Source organism: Phragmites australis, chromosome 2 (genome assembly GCF_958298935.1).
Source record: "Phragmites australis chromosome 2, lpPhrAust1.1, whole genome shotgun sequence".
Taxonomy (NCBI): domain Eukaryota; kingdom Viridiplantae; phylum Streptophyta; class Magnoliopsida; order Poales; family Poaceae; genus Phragmites; species Phragmites australis.
Window position 1 is genome coordinate 8,542,547 of NC_084922.1, and position 19,767 is coordinate 8,562,313.

At 44.4% G+C, this 19,767-nt stretch overlaps 2 protein-coding genes and 1 pseudogene across 2 annotated transcripts; 1 reads left to right on the forward strand and 2 right to left on the reverse strand.

Annotated features, from left to right (window-relative positions):
- The first annotated feature begins 1,104 nt into the window (after window positions 1-1,104).
- LOC133902391 (polynucleotide 5'-hydroxyl-kinase NOL9-like) lies at window positions 1,105-2,724 on the forward strand (annotated as a pseudogene).
- An 896-nt stretch (window positions 2,725-3,620) lies between these two features.
- On the reverse strand, window positions 3,621-4,484 carry LOC133898188 (17.5 kDa class II heat shock protein-like). The gene has a single exon (XM_062338838.1). The coding sequence runs from the start codon at window positions 4,356-4,358 to the stop codon at window positions 3,876-3,878; it is 483 nt and encodes a 160-aa protein (XP_062194822.1). The 5' UTR covers window positions 4,359-4,484; the 3' UTR covers window positions 3,621-3,875.
- Window positions 4,485-4,978: 494 nt separating this feature from the next.
- Window positions 4,979-18,881, reverse strand: LOC133898172 (DEAD-box ATP-dependent RNA helicase 39-like). Its single transcript, XM_062338837.1, has 9 exons — window positions 18,330-18,881; window positions 17,636-17,731; window positions 17,364-17,552; window positions 17,134-17,274; window positions 16,701-16,841; window positions 16,041-16,183; window positions 15,837-15,966; window positions 15,688-15,736; window positions 4,979-5,701 (listed from the first exon to the last, which is right to left on the reverse strand). The coding sequence occupies exons 1-9, from the start codon at window positions 18,783-18,785 to the stop codon at window positions 5,220-5,222; spliced, it is 1,827 nt and encodes a 608-aa protein (XP_062194821.1). The 5' UTR covers window positions 18,786-18,881; the 3' UTR covers window positions 4,979-5,219.
- Between the last annotated feature and the right edge of the window lie 886 nt (window positions 18,882-19,767).

The following is a 19,767-nucleotide window of genomic DNA, read 5'->3' on the forward strand; positions in this document are numbered from 1 at the left end:
CGAAAGTGGGTTCGGTGTGCTGTCCCTCAGCGACGCTTTGCCAAGGCTTTTTGATAAAGACGAGGAAAGTGCAAGAATAATGTGCTTCTCATTCGATGGGACTTTCATGCAGAGTATGAGTACACTACAAGTTATACCGCCACGTACAAAAAAAAAAAACAAGGATTTGGTTACCGTATAAAATAGGACGAGGATTAAAAAAACGATTGTATTTACTTTAAATCATATTTTTCATCGAGCGTATGTTTTGAGTTCTGTTTGTACTGTTGTATTTTATACGATGAGTTGAATAAATAAGATCTATATTATATATGTTTTCTAAATAAGTAAATTTTCAAACTTCTAAATCATAGAAAATTTGTATAGCAACTTATGTTATATGTATGATAGCAACTTATGTAAAGACTATTAACAATTTATGTTTTATAAAAAAATGTCTTTAGACTATATGTAATATAGATATCATTTTATTAAGCTCATTGCAAGGAACCCAATAGAAAAACGAAATTAAAAACAAACACCAAATGAGATAGCAATGATTATTTTAAAAATAAACGTACTAGTACAACAACTCACTAGTGGCGTCATCCCGACTCTCAAGCTTCCGATAAAGGGAAAAAATTAGTGCAAATATCAAATGGCATCGGTCCGATCTCCATTTTAAGATTGTGGTTGATCTCACCATTTCACTCGTGAAAAGATTATTTTGAGATATTTTATATGTGCACTGGGGATTTATGTAAATTAACTCCTCTACGGATAAAATCAACCATATCATTCTGATAAAAATCGGACATATGTCATTTACTATTTACACGTTTACACCATTTGCTACTCTGCGCGAAGATTTCCTGCCGATCAGAAAATTTCTCCTCGCGCTTCACCGCATCCAGTCCACTTCAGCCCACGTCATGACAAAACGCCTCCCCCTGGGCCTCCCGTGGTCCGCGTCCGGCCAGTATAGTTTCCGTAAAAAATAGTCCGAGCATTGAATTCCATATTGGGCCACAGCCCATGACACTAGAACGGAGAGCCTTTTTCCGGGCCCAATCAGTTTCTACTGGCCCGCTCGAAGGTCTCAAGAGAAAGCCCCGAGTAGCAGGCCGTTATGCCGTTCGATCTTCAACTTAACGGAGCAGATTGCGGCCGAAAAGAAGTACTACTGCTACTACTAGGCATGGCCGGCGCCCGCTCGGCGCCGACGCGGACGCCGCCGTCGCCGGCGCCCCGTGCCGAGGCTGTGGTCCCGCCGGACTGGGCGTCCGCCGTCTCACTCGTCTCGTCCCACTCCACGCCTCCGGTCGTCGTCGTGTGCGGGCCCAAGAACAGCGGCAAGTCCACCTGCTCCCGCCTCCTCAACGCGCTGCTAGCTCTCTAACTGGTGGTGTTCTGGACTCCTGGTCACCTGGTGCTCTGCAGGTACGGGAGAGTTGGGTACCTGGATACGGACGTGGGCCAGCCGGAGTTCGCGCCGCCCGGGTGCCTCTCCTTCCACGTCGTCGACGAAGCTATTGCAGGTCAATACATGTGCAAGGCATACGCTTGTGGGGATTGGGTATTAGCCTTTGGTAGCGGTAGGCTGGTTTCATTGGTCACTGACATCTTGAACTTGGATTGTGTGCAGATTTTCTGAATCCAATTCGCGGGAGGCTGAAAGGTGTGAAATTTCTGCCCCCCCCCCCCCCTTGCTGCTTTGGGTTGCTAAGTTGTGAATAGCTTGTAGGATGATAATTACACTCGGTTTCTCGGTGTAGGGATTTCTGCTTAGTTATCGTTGTGATGGTTGTGGGATTTCGTCTCTTGTTTATGGAAAATAATTTTACAAGTAAATGTATTAAGTTCAAGAAGTGTTTCTTCCATAAGATTGTCGTTTGCATCACCATTTAACTTTTTAGATTCCGCAGAAGCGAACATTTTGTTTAGTATTTTGAAACTTGTACCATCCCAGCTTGGATTTCTCTAATGTTATGTATTTCTATTGAAAAACTCAATCAGGTGCTGCTTCTTTGGTGAAATTTCTTCGAAAAGAGATCCAGAAACATATCTGAATTGCCTATTCCATTTGTACAACTACTTTGTTGAAAAATACCGACCTGATGTGAATTAAATGCTACCTTTAATTGTCAACACTCCTGGCTGGGTAAAAGGTATTTATTAGCGGTTCCTAAGTTGATTCGTTTTGTCTTATCGAGCACTTGTTCTATTGTTAACCTAAATCATCCATTTCCTTTCCTCGTTTTTCTTTTGTTAATGCAGGTGCTGGTTTTGACATGCTCGTAGAGATGCTAAGGTATATCTGCCCCACAATTGTTGTTCAGATTCGCATCACGATGCAGAGCAAGAATCTCCCTGATGGTGCAAACAGGACCTAAGATGATTAATGTTGATGCTGCTTTCCGTGATGCCTCAAATAGATCGTAAGTAGAATTACCACTTTTGGACACTGTCCATATAGAACTGAAAGAATGCTTAGCTTTTGTCTATTTCTTGGAATGCCTTTTTTAAAGGACAATCATTCTTCAAAGTCAATACTTTGTTTCATACTAGTAAGATGCATCAGCTTCCACATGGGCTGCAGTTGAATAATGTATATGTATTTTACAGAAAGTGCTGACATGAGCTTCTAATGGCTAGCAAATGCTAATATCATCTTTGTATTCCCATGGTTGTTAATTCAGAAAGAAGCAAGCGGAATGCGTCAACGTCGACCTCTGGAGTACTTGAAGCAATGTTTTCCAAGCAACATATCTCTGACAACAAATAAGGAGCTTGCTTATGCACTAGCTTCACTTCCACCCTATGAAGTACCATTTTCAGATGTTAGAGTTATGCATCTTCATTTCGAGGTTAGTTGTCTTCCCCGTTGCTACTATCTTTGTTATTAACACATTTTTTAGAGTTCAACATAAAATCTGAACCAAGTGGCATTGTTTCTTTCCATCCCTTCCTGTGGACATCTGACCAGATGTCCAGGCATTGAGGCACCTGAAACTGAACATTTGTTGCCAATTTGATCAGAAGTGAGTTCATTGTTGTTGTATAGCGAAACCTTTCAACAATACAACAACAATGTCCAGGCATTGAGGCACCTTTCTAGTAGACAAAATCCCTAGAATTTACTAGTATTTGACAGTATGCAGAGCTTCCTTGGCACTAGCGATTTTCTGCTGTTTGATACTCAGAAATCTAATCCTTCAACTGCCGACCCAGGTCCGTGGATGCGTGTCCCCGTACATGTCAACCAATGTGCTGCACAAGATATCTGAGAGGGATTTATACGCTGAATGACGCCTAGCGCAACCATGTTTTGTTCCGAAGGAAATCAACGCCCCAGCATCGTGCTGCCCGTATCTCTTTGTGAGGAAATGTGATCAGAACGTCATGTGCAGTTGCCTCCATGAATAGTAGTACCATTAGCTATCATCTCCTTGGACACTTTCAGATTTGTACAAACATGTACTGTATCAAATCGTCATTTGGCACAGCGGGAATCCAGTTTTGTTTGTAGCAAGTTATTGCTTATGCTTATTTCGAAACTTTCAAACTCGCTTCGGATACGAATTGCATTTTAACTCATCAGGACACGGTTTTTGGCATACATGCTCATCCGGAATGAGAGATGAACAGAACAGAGATTTATTTATTCAGAACGCAGCACGACATCCGCTTTTGCATCACGTAGGTAGCATCATCACCCAGCCCAGCACGGCTCAAACAAAACCAAGTGGACACACGAGATAGAGAGAAACGGATACCAGGAGGAAATTAACGAACACTCAAAAGCACACTTACACTGCTACCAGACTACCACCACGACTAGTCCTCACCACAACTCGCAGGCGCTGTCCTGACCTCTCGGCTTCCGTTCGATCCCTTCAGGCGACCTTGACCTCGATGGTCTTGGGCTTCTTGGGCTCGGGCGGTGGCAGCTTCTCCACGGTCACCGTCAGCACGCCGTCGCGGCACACGGCGGAGATCTTGTCCATGTCGGCGTTGTCCGGCAGCACGAACTTGCGCATGAACTTGCCCATCCGCCGCTCCATGCTCAGGTACTTGGCGTCCTCGCGCTCCTCGCGGCGCCGCTCGCCGCTGATCACCAGCACGCGCTCGTCCTCCACCTGCACCTTGATGTCGCCGGTGCCCAGCCCCGGCATGTCCACCACGAACGCGTACGAGCCGGGCAGCTCCTTGACGTCGGCCGGGGTGGCCGCCATGGCGCGCGCGTCGCGGACGTAGGTGCGCGTCGGCCCGCTCGCGGCGCCCGCCTTTTCGCCGCCGGCCTCGCCGTCCGGGATGTCCAGCAGGTGCTGCAGCGCCGCCATCAGGGGAGTCTCCAGCCCGAACATCCTCGCCTCCATCTCGCTGCCGCTGACCTTGGTCTCTCTCTCTCCTTCTCGATCGCTTTGGTCGCTTGGCTTCTTGATCCGTGGGTTGCTACGTCGCTCGTGTGATTCCTGGAGTGGGGAGTGATGAGGTGGGGGAGGAGCGGCTTTATATAGGTGGTGAGAGGGGGTGGAGTCTAGAACGTGTTGGAAGCTTCTGAAAGATGGTGGAGAAAGATCTAGAATATAACAGAGTTTCCGCAGTTGGGAATGGTCTTTCTCTAAGAGACAGCGGACTTTTCTGGACCCACATGTCATTGGGGGCGAGTTATAACACGTGTCTCTCGACCCTATCTTCGGTCCCCGGAAAGAGATTTTACGAGCACTCCGTTTCAGTTTTCTCTGCGTTTTGTCTAGACTAGAAAGTTCCACACTCCTCTGAGTCTTCTCTTCTAATCTAATTTGCATGATAACGAGGCCGTAGCACCATTTATTGAGATCAAAATCTTGCAAAGAAATTGGCTAATCAATTCAAATTTGTAACAGAGCGAGCAAGGACTGGAGTGCATTTGCAGCTGATTTGAGAAATGCCAATGAGGAGATCAAAGGCAGGCAATGCCAGTTCGAAGTATTATCTGAAAAAGTAATTCCCAAAATTTCATAAACAATGAACATACATGCATTCGACATAATTCGTGGATATGAGTAACAAAATTGAATTATTCCAACATTCTGCAGAAGAAAATATTGCGTAGAGGTGGTGCTGTAAGATATCAATTTTACTCTTGTGAGCCCGCAAGGAAAGCGGAAGAAAAGAAGTCAGATATTTACAGGTTGCACTATCCAAAAATCTCCATGAACATTTTTTTTAAGTAGGAAAAACTCTCTGAGGACTTCTTATGAAGCTTGCGCGGATTTGCCTGAGCTGCGCCCTCTGAATCCGACCACACTGAGTTTAGTTCCTATCTTGTTCAGAGCATCCCCCTTTCGACCTACTGGTTTTGATTTGCTCCTTGAAACCTTTACGTTATTCTTAGCGGTTTTAACCAGCTTGGCTTTCCCCGCGGGTGACAATTTCGTCGCCTTTGGCTGGCTCTTTGGTGGTGAGCCCCTTCGAGTCGAGGATGTGTCCTTGGGAGTCCTTGATGATTTGCTAGACAGCACGACTCCCCTTCTACCCTTCTGATTGACAACTTTAAGAGCACTCGAACTCTTAACCAACCTTGAGGTCCTTCCTTTGGTACTTGCTTTCTGTGGGTCGGTAGCCCTTCTGACATTGTTAGTCGTGAGAGCTTCCAAGCTCTCGTTTTTCTTGATGGCCTCCTCAATCCGTGTAGCTAAAGGCACATCTTTTTTCGCAACAAGGCTTGTAACTTTCCCTGCATTAGGGATGATCATGAGAATAAGTGACTAGATAGAGAAAGGATTGAAATGTATAACTGCTAACTGTCCAAAGATCACCTAGTACACACTACTGTTTGTGGATCTCCTATTGGCAAGTTTATAGGGTCTGTTTGACAGAGCTCTTAAACCAGCTCTTAGAGTGAAATCAGTGGGAGCTTTGCCAAAATGCAGTTTGTAATTTTCAGCTTCAAGAGTGATTACATATGAGTAATTCACTGAAATTAACAAGATGTTGAGAGCTGAAAACTAGCTTCCCTAATTCACTTCTCTAATAGAATTATTTTCTTTATAGTTTATCCTAGAAAATCACTTTCCCTATAGAATCACTTCTCGTAGAAAATTTAGATCAGAAAAAGCTCTACCGAATAGACCCATAGTCATGCCCTTACTAATCCATCTCACTTCTTGGCATAAAATCGCATAATACTTTGTTTCACAGAAGCCATTACAAACTCTCTCTATCCTATCCCTAAGTTTGCAAAGTGTAATCAATTCCGTTATTTATATTATTAGTATATTATTTGTACTGAAAGAACTGGAAGAATTTCTCTGCAGTGAAGAAGACAATGAGGTCATGGAGAATAAGGGACCACAATCTATAGAATGTACGGAAGTAGCATGATAGCGATAATGTCGTACCCCTCCTAGTGTCAGCGTAACTCTTTTGTCTGCTTTGAGCTGCTTTCAAATTTTCTCTTACTCTAGCCATATACTCTTCAGCCTTCTTTTATCAAAGCTAGCCCATAGAGACAGCGTTCTCCGACCTCAGACCACATAAGGGGGTTCTGCACTTTCTTCCGTATAACGCCTTGAAGGGTGACATCTTCTGACTCGTCTGATAGTTATTGTTATAAAAGAACTCCGCATTAGATAAACTTTTTTCTCAATTTTTCCCATACGTGAGCTCACAAGCTCTTAGCATGTCTTCTAGGATTTTGCTCACTCTTTCTGTCTGACCATCGGTCTGTGGGTGATAAGCTGAGCTGTAATCCAGCTTAGTTCGTAGGGTGGCATGTAGATTTTTTCATAATCTTATGGTGAATTGAGGACCGCGGTCCGATATAATTCTACTTGGGACAACATGCAATTTGAAGATATTGTCAACACACAACTGTGCTAGTTTATCTCCTCTGTAAGCTATTCTTACTAAGTATAAAATGAGCTACCTTGATTACATGATCTACTATGACCCATATAAAATCATATCCTCTCTGAGTACGGGGTAATCCCATCACAAAGTTCATCCCACTTCCAAACTGGGATAAGGAGTGTTTGCAGTAATCCTACTAGTTTCTGATGTTCTGCCTTAACTCTCTAGCATATTTTACAGCATGCGACAAAATTAGCTATGTCATTGTTCATCCTTGACCACCAGTATTTCTCTTTTAAGTCTAGGAACATCTTTATAGACCCTAGGTGGATCGAATAGGCAAAGTTATGAGCTTCGTCCATAATGAGTTTTCTAAACTCTCATTTCTTAGGAATGCAGATCCTATCCTTGTACCATAAATTTTTTTGTTATTTACTCGAAATTCAATTGCCTTGCTTTCTCCAGTTTGGATCTTGATTTTTTATAGCTCTTCATCTTCTTCCTGAGCTTTTCAGAGTTGGTCTTCTAAGGTAGGTTGGACCATTAAGATATTGACACAACCTTCATTAACTATTTAGAGGTTTAGTCATTGAATTTCCTTAAATAGCTTTGTCCTTCGTTTCTGAATTTTAAGATTGTAGTAATGAGCCTTCCTGCTAAGAGCATCTGCTACGACATTGGCCTTACCTGAATGATACTAGATATCCAGGTTATAGTCCTTTATCAATTCCAGCCATCTTCTTTGTCTCAGATTTAAGTCTGGTTAGATGAAGATATACTTCAGACTCTTGTGATCCGTGAATATCTCATACTTATTTCCAATTAAATAGTGTCTCCAGAGCTTAAGCGCATGCATTACGGCTGCTAGTTCCAAATCATAGGTCGGGTAGTTCTTCTTATGCTCTTTCAACTGTCTGTATGCGTAGGCAACTACCTTACCGTCTTGCATTAGGACATATCCTAATCCTTGCCTAGAGGCATCACATAATACCGTGAAATCTATGTGAATATCTGGTAAGGTTAGCACTGGGGCTGTGATTAGTCTATCATTTAGCTCTTGAAGGCTCTTCTCACAAGCCCTTGTCCATTGAAAGGTCATCGATCCTAGACAGTGGGTATTTATTCTTTATTGTTACTTTATTTATGGCTCGATAGTCTACACACATCCTAAGACCGTCATCTTTTTTCTTTACAAACAAGACACACGTTCCCCATGGAGATAAGCTAGGTCTGATATACCCTTTCTCTTGTAATTCTCCTAGTTGCTTCTTTAACTCTACTAGTTAATTTGCTGCCATACGATAGGATCTCTTGGCAATTAGGGATGTTCCAGGGATAAGATCTATGATGAATTTTATTTTCCGAATCAGGTGGTATTCCAGGTAGTTCTTCTTGGAACACGTCTGGGTATTCCTTTACTATTGGCACTTCATCCAGAGTTATAGCTTCCAGGTTGCACAACATGGGCTTGGGTTTTAGTCCCTTAAGCAGGCACTCCACTTTAATGCTATGGCTGTTAACTAAGGTGATCTTTCGAGTGCCGTAAGCTATGTTGTCTTGACATTTGGCTAACCAATCCATTCCAAGGATGATATCTATTCCATCAGATTGGAGAACTACTATATTCGCTAGGAACTCTACCCCACTTATTATAATTTTAACCCGGAGACATCCTAATAGGCACTTGATTTCCGCTCCGGGAGAGCGTATCATAAAGGGTTTTTTAAGCAAAACAGTGGAAATTCTATGTTTAACAATAAACTTTGATAATATGAATGAATATAAAGCTCCGGAATCAAATAGTATTGTTGCTAGAGTTGAATTGACAATGAACTCACCGAATACGACGTTCGGTGCTTTCTGGGCATCACGAGCATCAATATGGTTGACGCGGCCTCTCCCAAAGGTTTGTGTTGTCTTCTTCTGCTGTACTAAGGCTTGCGATCCACCACGTCCAACCCCCGATGCTGCTGACCTAGCACTTGCTGCGGGGTTTGTTTGGGCTCGTGCTGCAGTGAGGTTCTTGTGTGGCCAAATGGCTATCATATGCCCGGACTCTCTACAGTTGTAGCAGACTTTATCCTTGTTCCTCTCAATCATCTGGGCAGCAGTGCCATTACTGTTTTGCTGACTTGCTAAATTCTGGCTGCGGTAAGCTGAAGTTGCAGGCTGGTTGTATCCTTGAGACCGATACTGCATAATTGGTTGGTGTTTTGGCTTTTGATAGTGGTTAGGTCTGAGCCTTGCGGACCTTTCCTGTTGCCTATTGTCGGAGGATGAACTCCTGTCGCAGGGATCCCGAGATACCCCTTTTTAAATATTCGGCCAGGGGGATGATCCTGAACGAGCTCGTCGGGGAAATAAATGGAAACGGAAATAAATGCAACGGCTGGTGGTGGAGGATGATCGACCTAGTGCAAAAAAGAGATAGATGCACCGGGGTTTAGACAGGTTCGGACCGCACGGGGGCGTAACACCCTATTCCTGTGCGAGTGCAATATCTTTCCTTGAAGGGAATTCTTCAAGGATATGTCTGGTTACAAGGGTGTATTGTCTACAGAGAGCTTGAGGCTCCCATGTTCTAGCTCTGCTCGAGCTTGGTGGCGATGTTCTTTTTCACTGTCTTCCTTCAATCAGACTTCGCATGTCTTTCTCTTCTATCTTTTCTCGTGTTAGACTTCGTGTTTGCATCTGCCTGAACTTGCGCCTCGTGTCTTTTCATGTGTTCTCCATCCTTTCCTTTTATACACGCGCCGACCTCGACTTATCCTGAATGGGAAAGAGGGGGCGCGAGTGCCAAGGCGCCACGGAGAAAGGCGTCATCATTCCGTCTTGACGAAGTGACAGGGGCGGTGAAAAAATGCGGCGCGCATCCGACCACCCGCCACTGTGGACGTCCTCCGGTGCCATTGAGAGGGCCCACCGGGCAGCCACAGAGACGTCCGGTGCGCCCACCCTGTCTTGTTCTTCTGTCAGGGCAGGGTGGCAGGCGGAGCGCTTCGATCCTGGCAACGTTATCCCGAGGCACCCGGATGATACGGGACGGGACCCGTGCGTTTAATGGACCCACGCCCCCCTGCCAAAGCATGGCAGGGTCTGACACTAGGGTGTGGGCGGCTGAGAATGTCATGATGTCAGGCTGCGCGTGCCTATTAAATGCGGCATTGGACTTTTGACTGGCTGACGCCTCGCCGACGGGACCCTTCGGGTCGTCGGGCGATCTTGCGTGAACCTTCGGGGAACCAAGTGCTCGGGGGCTGCCACGTGCAGCCCCGAGCACTCTCTCCCGAGCACTCCTGTAGCACCCTTCGGGGAACCGAGTCCTCGGGGGCACCCGAAAGATCACCCTAGTTAACAACCATGGCATTAAAGTAGAATGTCAGCCTAAAGGAACAAAACACAAGCCTATGTTGTGCAACTTGGAAGCCACAACTCTGGATGAAGTGCCAATAGTAAAGGAATACCCAGACGTGTTCCCAGAAGAACTACCTGGAATATCACCTGACCGAAAAATAGAATTCATCATAGATCTTATCCCGTATGACAATAAATGAACTAGTAGAGTTAAAGAAGCAACTAGAAGAGTTATAAGAGAAAGGGTATATCAGACCTAGCTCATCTCCACAGGGATCATCTGTCTTGTTTGTAAAGAAGAAAGATGACGATCTTAGGATGTATGTAGACTATCGAGCCCTAAATGAAATAACAATAAAGAATAAATACCTACTGCCCAGGATCGATGACCTTTTCGATCAGCTACAAGGAGCCAAATTCTTCTCTAAGATTGACTTGAGATCAGGATATTACCAGCTGAAGGTTCGAGAAAGTGACATACCCAAAACAGCCTTTGTAACTCGGTATGGACAATACGAGTTCACAATACGAGTTCACAGTAATATTCTTTGGATTAACCAATGCTCATGCTTACTTTATGAGTTTGATGAACAAGGTGATTATGGAAGAATTAGATAATTTTGTCAGTCTTTATTGACGACATACTCATCTACTCTCAGAGTGCTGAAGAGCACGAACAACACCTAAGAATAGTCTTGGAAAAGTTAAGAGCCCATAAGTTTTATGCCAAATTTAACAAGTGTGAATTTTGGCTAAAGAAAGTTGCTTTCCTTGAACACGTCATAACGGAGGAAGGAGTAGCAATGGATCCTGCTAAAGTTAAAGCAGTCGCGGATTGGAAACCGCCGACTAACATAACACAAATCAAAAGTTTTCTTGGATTGGCAGGATACTACCGGAGGTTCATAGACAGATTCTCAAAAATAGCAAAACCTATGACTGAACTGACCCAAAAGGAAAAACCCTTTCAATAGATAAGGGCTTGTGAGAAGAGCTTTCAAGAGTTAAAGGAAGACTAAGCACAGCCCTAATGCTAACCTTGCCAGATATTCACAAAGATTTCACGGTATTACGTGATGCCTCTAGGCAAGGATTAGGATGTGTCCTAATGCAAAACAGTAAGGTAGTTGCCTACGCATCCAGACAGTTGAAAGAACATGAGAAGAACTACCCAACCCATAATTTGGAACTAGCAGCCATAATACATACCATTAAGCTCTGGAGACACTATTTAATTAGAAATAAGTATGAGATATACACGGATCACAAGAGTCTGGAGTATATCTTCATCCAACCAGACTTAAATATGAGACAAAGAAGATTGTTGGAATTGATAAATGACTATAAACTGGATATCCAGTATCATCCAGGCAAAGCCAATATCGTAGTAGATGCCCTTGGCAAGAAGGCTCATTGCTACAACCTTAAAATTTAGAAACGTATGACAAAGCTACTTGAGGAAATTCAACAACTAAACCTACAAATAGTTAACAAAGATTATGTCAATACCTTAATTATCCAACCTACTTTAAAAGACCAACTCCGAAAAACTCAAGAAGAAGATGAAGAGCTACAGAAAATCAAGATCCAAACAAGAGAAAACAAGACACCTGAATTCCGAGTAGATGACAGGGAACTTTACGGTACAAGGATAGGATCTGTGTTCCTAAGAAAGGAGAGTTTAGGAAGCTCATTATGGACGAAACCCATAACTCCGCCTATTTGATCCACCCAGAGTCGACAAAGATGTTCCTAGACTTAAAAGAGAAATACTTGTGGTCAGAGATGAAGAAGGACATAGCTAAATTTGTCATATACTGTAACATATGCCATAGAGTTAAGGCAGAACATCATAAACCAGTAGGATTACTGCAACCACTCCTGAAATTGGGAAGTAGGTGGGATTACCCGTACTCAGAGAGGACATGATTCCATATGGATAATAGTAGACCGTCTGACCAAGATAGCTCATTTTATAACAGTAAAAATAACTTACGAAGGAGACAAGCTAGCACAGTTGTACGTTGACAATATCCTCAAACTGCATGGTGTACCAAATAGAATTGTATCAGACCGCGGTCCTCAATTCGCAAGATTCTAGAAAAGCCTACATGCCACCTTAGGAACCAAACTGGATTACAACTCAGCCTATCACCCGCAGAACGATAGTCAGACAGAAAGAGTGAACCAAATCATAGAAGACATGCTAAGAGCTTGTATGCTCACGTATGGAAAATATATCGGAGAAAAAATTATCTTATGCGGAGTTCTCTTATAACAGCTATTAGACGAGTCTGGAGATGTCACCTTTCGAGGCGTTATACAGAAGAAAGTGCAGAACCCACCTTATGTGGTCCGAGGTCGGAGAACGCTGTCTCTACGGGCCAGCTTTGATAAAGGAGGCTGAAGAGCATGTAGCTAGAGTAAGGAAAAATTTGAAAGCAGCTCAAAGCAGACAAAAGAGTTATGCCGACACTAGGAGGAGGAATCTTGAGTTCGAGGTGGGAGATCATGTATATCTAAAGGTATCACCGATAAAAGGCACACGAAGATTTCAGATTCGAGGTAAACTAGCACCTCGGTACATTGGTCCTTACAAGATACTAAACAGGATAGGTGTCGTGGCATACCGTCTCGCACTTCCAGAGAAAATGGCGGACATTCACAATGTCTTCCATGTATCACAGTTGAAGAAGTGATGGATCTTCAACCGGACCTACGGTACCAAGAGCGGCCAATAAGAATATTATATACAATAGAGCGACAAACCAGAAGGTCTGTGGTCAGATTCTATCAGGTGAAGTGGAGCAACCACACTGAGGTTGAAGTTACCTGGGAGCGTAAAGATGATCTTAGAAAGGAGTTCCCCTACCTCTTCAAAGAAGAACCTCAAATCTCGAGGACGAGATTTTCCTAAGTGGGATAGGTTTGTCAGATCCTTGATTTTTGCCCCCTTCTCTCTCTTTCTCTCTCCTTCTCCTCTCTCTTCCCCTCCTCGTGACCCTGCACCCTGCCTTGTCTTGCGCCACACCGTGCCGTCGCGTCGCCGCGCCGACAGTCCTCGCGCCCTGTGCTGCCGCCTCGCCCCTCGCGCCCGCGCAACCGTCGACCCCTATTTAAAGGATGCATAGTGCGCGATTTTCCCCCATCCACACCTCCACTGCCCTCTCCCTCACCTCCGCCGCCTCTCTCCCTTCCACTCCAAGCACCACCGCCGCCGATGAGCACCCCCCTGGTTCTTCTCTCTCTACCCCCTCTTCCCCCCTGCGGGCGTACCTGGGTCCCCCGCCACCGCCGATCGCCGCATTCCGTTGCCGGCCGAAGCCCTCACCTCCCCGTCGGCCAGATCCAGCCGCCGCCGCTTCAGTCCGCCGACCGGAGAGGTCCACCACCAACCTTCGTCGGCGCGTCGCCGCTGCGTCACCCCCTCCCCCTCTCCCTCCTGCCTCTCGTTCTCCCCGTCGAGAACGCCCGAGCCGGGCCAGCTCCTCTATTCCCTCTCTCTCTTATCCCTCCCTCTCTCTCGGTTGACAGATGGGCCATGCCGAGCCGAGCCGCCACAAAACTGAGCCGAGCCACCATAAAACCGAGCCGAGCCGTCAAACAGAGCCGAGCCCCGAGAAACAGAATATTCCCCCCTTTTTCTTTTTTTCTGATTTTCTCTCCCAACAGAACTTATGAAGCCCATTTCTCCTCCGTCTTAACTCCTTTTTCAACGATTCTTCCACCGATATTCATCTAAATTCGAGATCTACCCAATCATGTCAATTTCTTAATTTTTGTAAATTATTTAGTCTTTGTTTTAATCGTTTGATATATTATATGCGTCTTTGTCATTGTTACGATTGTTAGGAAGGAGCATTCGAGGAAGACCCCGAGGATCCGGAGTTTGAAGAAGGAGCGCACGAGGACTTCAACGAAGGCAAGCCTTACAACCCTTGATCATATCGATCTTATGTTTTCAAATACAACCCGTAGAGCCATTGTTTCAAACAATAGGATATGCATGATTAAGTTAATAGCTGTGATTTTAAGGAAATGGTAGAATAGTTATGACCTATATTCTGTTGAAACCCTAGAAGGTTCCCAACATCAACTATAATGATTGTTTGGATGAATGCTTGTTTACTAGCATGCTTAGGATTGCTTTGCTCAAAAGAAATAACTGGATTATTTACATATGTTAATCATGCCTTTTCGAAATGTGAAGTGATGTGTGCTTGGTACGTATGCGTGTAAAACTTGTGTTCTTGGGGAAAACTCTAGAGTATTGTTGACAAGGGTGAGTAATGTACCCCATAAAGGTGGGAACTACCTTGAAGCAAGGTTCACCTTTGTGATATTCTTACTGGGAGACTCTTGCATCGATCGTATAAGGACCGGTTCGCTGTGATATTTTACCTAGTATCCACTCGTATAACCACATAATCTGAATGGGCAGGACTTAACCTACCCCTCCGACTTACTTCGGTACCCACCCGGAGACCGGTAGTTGCAATGGGGACCAGGAGAAGACTTGAGTAGTACGTAACCTAAGGTTCGGCTGGTGATATTGTTAAGGCTATGTCAAAGCCTTAGGATTGCTAAATGTCCTTCCCGTGGATCTTCTAAAGCCCCTGGTATCTTAGAGACCCATGGGTGGATATTGTGACTATGTTGTGAGATCGTTGCGTTTCGTTATGATAGCTCCACTAGTTGCTAAGGTGGGAGCCGGTGCATATCTTGTGGGTAAAGTGTTAAACCTATTCGGATAGCCGTGTCCTCGGTCAAGGGCATGCTATGGTTTAGTCACGATGATTAGCTTTTCGGCGTGAGTACCTCCTTGGTGTGTGAGTGAGCAGTGTACCCGTGTTTTTGAAAAGAAAGGTTTTGGCTTTTGCCCTAAACCTCCTGGACTGTGTGTCCGCCGGCAAAAGATTTGTGAGAACTAGCGGGATGGAAGTATCTCCCCTAGGGCCATCAACTCCCCATAAGCTCAACATACATGTTCCCTTCAGAAATGCTTTTTAATGTAGTCTTTACAAAATGAAGGTTGCATAAAAAACTAGCTTTCTGCAAAACCTAAAAGACTCTACAGCTTTATCCTTGATCTATCCATATGCATCTAATATCCCTCTAAGATAGGACTTGCTGAGTAACTTATGTATTCACACTTGCTAATTGTGGACCCAGATGATCCAGAGGCCGATTTCGTTGAAAGGGAAGATAAAGAATAGAGAAGCTGGTTCCGTCTGCACTCAAGCTGTCTGTAGGGTATAGATCGCTTTTGCGTTGTTTTTGTTGTGTTGTGAGGGTTTGTTAAATTGCCTATGAGCCTTTATTGTAATTAACTCTGTGTTGTACCGTATTATCGTACTTAATCGATGCATATCTGTGATGTCTACTTTTGTTATAAATTTATGCGTACCAGCTACTGATCCAAAGACTGGTATGAACTACACAAGGTGACCCAAAGAAGGGGTACCGTAGATAAAGAGCAAGTAAATGTGTTCAGTTACAGCTAAGAACTGTTTATACCTTTGGCTCCCATGCGTGCAGTTCTTCCGGTTCTGTGGAGGTAATCAATCTAAAAACACACAAAAATCACAGGTTAGACTGTGGATAAGAATCACTGTGACGGGAGTAAATGCAAACATACAGAACATAACAGGCAGTGTAGCACGTACAGAATTCGATGGGAAGTCAAACATGATGACATGGTCAACATCCAAGTCCAGGCCTCTAGCCGCCAGATCAGTGCATACTAATGTTGGGCAATCCCCCTCTTCATTCCGGAACTTGTTCAGGTTCTCAACTCTACAGTTGGTTACAAGCTCTCATAACTGTAAAGCAAATCATATAGCATGACAAAACAGATTAGAAAAACAGACCTCTCTTCAGCCGGAACCTCTCCATGATAGTTAACAGTAGATATCTGATTTTCAGTCAGAAAATGGTCCGCTGCACGACTTGAATTTAAAGTATTACAGAACACCATAACTTTGTTTCCCTTTGCCAAGCTTGGCTCAAGAACCTAAACAAAATAAGTTCTTCATTATCTCATGAATTAGATAATTTAGAACAGAACAGATGCATATTACAATTCTGCCTCTGATTTCCTGACTCTGGACATTCAATACTGAAGTCCTTTGACCATCAGACAAACTTTAAAGCCACATAGGACAAAAACATAACTTGATTAATGCTTGCAGCAAGCAAAGAATGGCTGATCTGACAGACTACCCCAAAGGCCCAAACTAGCAGGAAGCCACAGATGTTTTGACAGCTTCATATATCAAATTCCAGATGCAATAGTGCGTTAACAATTTCATTTGTAGTTCACATTTTCACAAAATTGGCATCAACAATTCATCCATCTGACATAACTACATAATTGTACTGACGACAAGATATAACAAAAAATGGAGAATACAAATATAAACTAGTTTTATATGAGTATTTTTTAAGCAACTGTCAAGTTCAAAACTATCTTGCATGGAAAGACAGGTGCATGTGCACAACAGGGAAGGAGAGATAAGAGTTTCCATAACCTGCAGAAGAGCCTCAAGTTTGTTTTCTGCACCAGAAAGCTTGATAAAATCATGCCGTGCTGTTGCAACTCTCTTTTGAAATGTTGATGTCCGCAAATGGACAATACCTTCAAATTCCTCATCAATCAACTTTTGTACAGCCTGAAGTAAAGGAGTACGAAGAAAGGGGATTAAAATACATAAAAACACATAATAAAATAGGATATGCATATCTGGAGTATCGGTACTGCAAACTGAAAGAGGTCAAAAGATTATAAAAAAATGGGAGATTCCTTTGTTCTTAAATGCTTGATAATTGATGCAGCTTGCAAGATGCTTCAGTATATAACAGTATAAGACAATAGCAGTGCGTCCTAACCAAGTATGCCATATATCTACTCAAAGCACAGGGTCAAATAGGTTTTGGGGGAGCAATGATTGATGAGCTTAAAACCTTCGTCATGGTAGCAGTAACTAATATAGTTTGGAACCCCTGATCTCCAGGCTTTGCAGCACGATTCTTCAATGGAGCAAGGAACTTCCGTATGTCTGGTCCAAAGCCTTGATCAAACATTGTATCTGCTTCATCCAGAACCTGCAAACGCAAAACAACATATTCAAAATGAGACTATTAGGAGAACAGAGAAAATGCTAAGCTTCTGTAGTGCAGACTCAATAACATACCAGATACTTAATATCACCGTAAACAATGTTACCATCCTTGATATGATCAAGAATCCTTCCAGGAGTACCAACAACCATATCAACAGGCATGTTCAAAGAATCTTCCTGGGGTCTTAGACGGGTGCCTCCACTAACCATCGTTGACCGGAAACGCGCATGATGGCTGATGGATTTTGCAACACGATAGACCTGTAATTTGATCAATTTGCATAAACTACCGCCACAACCCAGAAAACATCATTGTTCCAAACAAAATTGAAACAATGGCCAACCTGCTCGGTTAGCTCTCTTGTGGGGCAGAGTACTACTGCTCTTGGCCGCCTTGGCTTCATTGACATACCCAACATTGCTTCATCACGCCGAAGTAGCTACAAAATAAAAGAAGTGTCAAGATTTCGATCCCTTTATTTGGATGGATTACCGATCCTTTTTGTCAGATGTATCCTGACTCATAGGCATAATCACTCCAGAAAATTCCTAATTTCTAGCTTCAAACTAATCAGACATAACATCTGGGGAAGGCAAGTTGCATGCCATGGTGTAATGAAGCTCTGTCATTAGGAACTTCTTCAAAGATCATAATAGAAGAAAAATGAATAGCACTTGGGTTTAGACAAGGTGAGTCACATCACATGAGTGATACTTTTTTTTTCTCTCTTCAATAGCCTAGATGATACAGTAGCAAGTAGCCGCCAGGAAATCATTGCACTCAAAACAGGACCCTACTAGCAATGTTAAGGAATGAACCACGTAATCACTTACATGAATCGTGCACCATCGTTTTACCAAAATCATGAGCCCACAACGGTGACTCCACGTCTAATGCATCAAGTGAATTGTTTATTTGTTTTTCTTTCTAATGGAACGAAATGTACTACGATAGCAAGTAATGCAGTGCAATTTGCTCTTTCCGCCACAGTTTTTACAATGGCATGCACGCACACAAAACATCTAAAAAGAAATTACCTGAACAAGTGGGAGCAAGTAGGCGAGCGTCTTCCCGGAGCCGGTGTGCGAGCCAAGCACGACGCTAGTGCCAGCCAGCACGGCGGGGACGCCGACGCACTGGATCTCGGTGGGCTTGGAGATGCCCATCTCCCCCAGCGCGGCCATAACCTCCTCCCCGAGCCCCAGCTCCTCAAAGCTCTCGGCGGCCTCGGCCCTCCTCCCCTGCTGCTGCAGATTCTGCGAGCCCCGCTCCCCGCCCCTTGCTTTCTCCCGCGTCGGCTTCGGGGGGCCGGGGGCCGCGTCCTTGAGGTGGCGGACGCGTAGGCGCTCGAGGAGGAGCTCGTGGCGGGGAGGGGGAATGGAGGCGGTGAGGGTGGGGCCGGCGGTGGAGAGGGCGGCGCGGAGGAGGTGGAGGTGGAGGCGGAGGGGAGAGGGGCGGGAGAGGAGGCACCGCCCGGCGGCGGCCATCGCCATGGTGGTGACTGGTGAGGGTTTAGACGGGGGGTTTCTGTGGGAGACGTGGAGTGAAAGGGTAGGGGAAGGCGCGGATAAGAGGAAGGGAAAGGCAACTCGGTATGGCATACCGCTTATCTCGTTGTTCATAGCCTTCCGAGGTTTTCGGCAAATTGATAATGAAATCCATACATATTTTCTCCTGCTTTTAGAAGTGAATAGACAAAGACTAAAGTGTACCGCTGGTTTGAGGTGTTCAGTCTTGACTCTTCGGCAGATATCACACTCAGCAATATATCGAGCGATTTCTCGCTTTATGCGTGTCCACCAAAATCGCGGCTTGAGATCTTTATACATTTTCGTACTGCCCGGATGAGTAGATAGGAACGAATCATAAACTTCGTTCAATATCTTATTCCTCAACGCCTCGACCCTTGGAACCACTAGACGATTCTCAAACCACATAATGCCCTAATTATCTTCTGAAAAGCATAAGGCCTAATCGATCTTCATCTTCTCTCAGATTCGGGCCATACCCTTATCATCTTTCTGAGCCGCCCTAATTTCATCCAGAAAAGTAGACTTAATCTCCAAATTGACAAGAAAGCCATCTGGAACCATTTCGAGTCCAAACCGGCGAAAATCATCACAAAGTGTGGAATTTCCGGGCTCGATCATAAGACAATTTCAATGAGCTTTTCGGCTCAAGGCATCGGCGACTACATTCGTCTTGCTATGGTGATAATGAACTTCCAGCTCATAGTCTTTGATCAACTCAAGTCATCTTCATTGCCTCATATTCAGATCCGTCTAAGTGAAGATATATTTGAGGCTTTTATGATCCGTATAGATATGACACAAGTTGCCCATTAGGTAATGACGCCAAATTTTCAGAGCGTGCACAACTGCAGCAAGCTCTAAGTCATGCGTTGGGTAATTCTCTTCATGATGCTTCAACTGACGTGAGGCATAAGCAACGATCCGGCCTTCTTGCATAAGGACA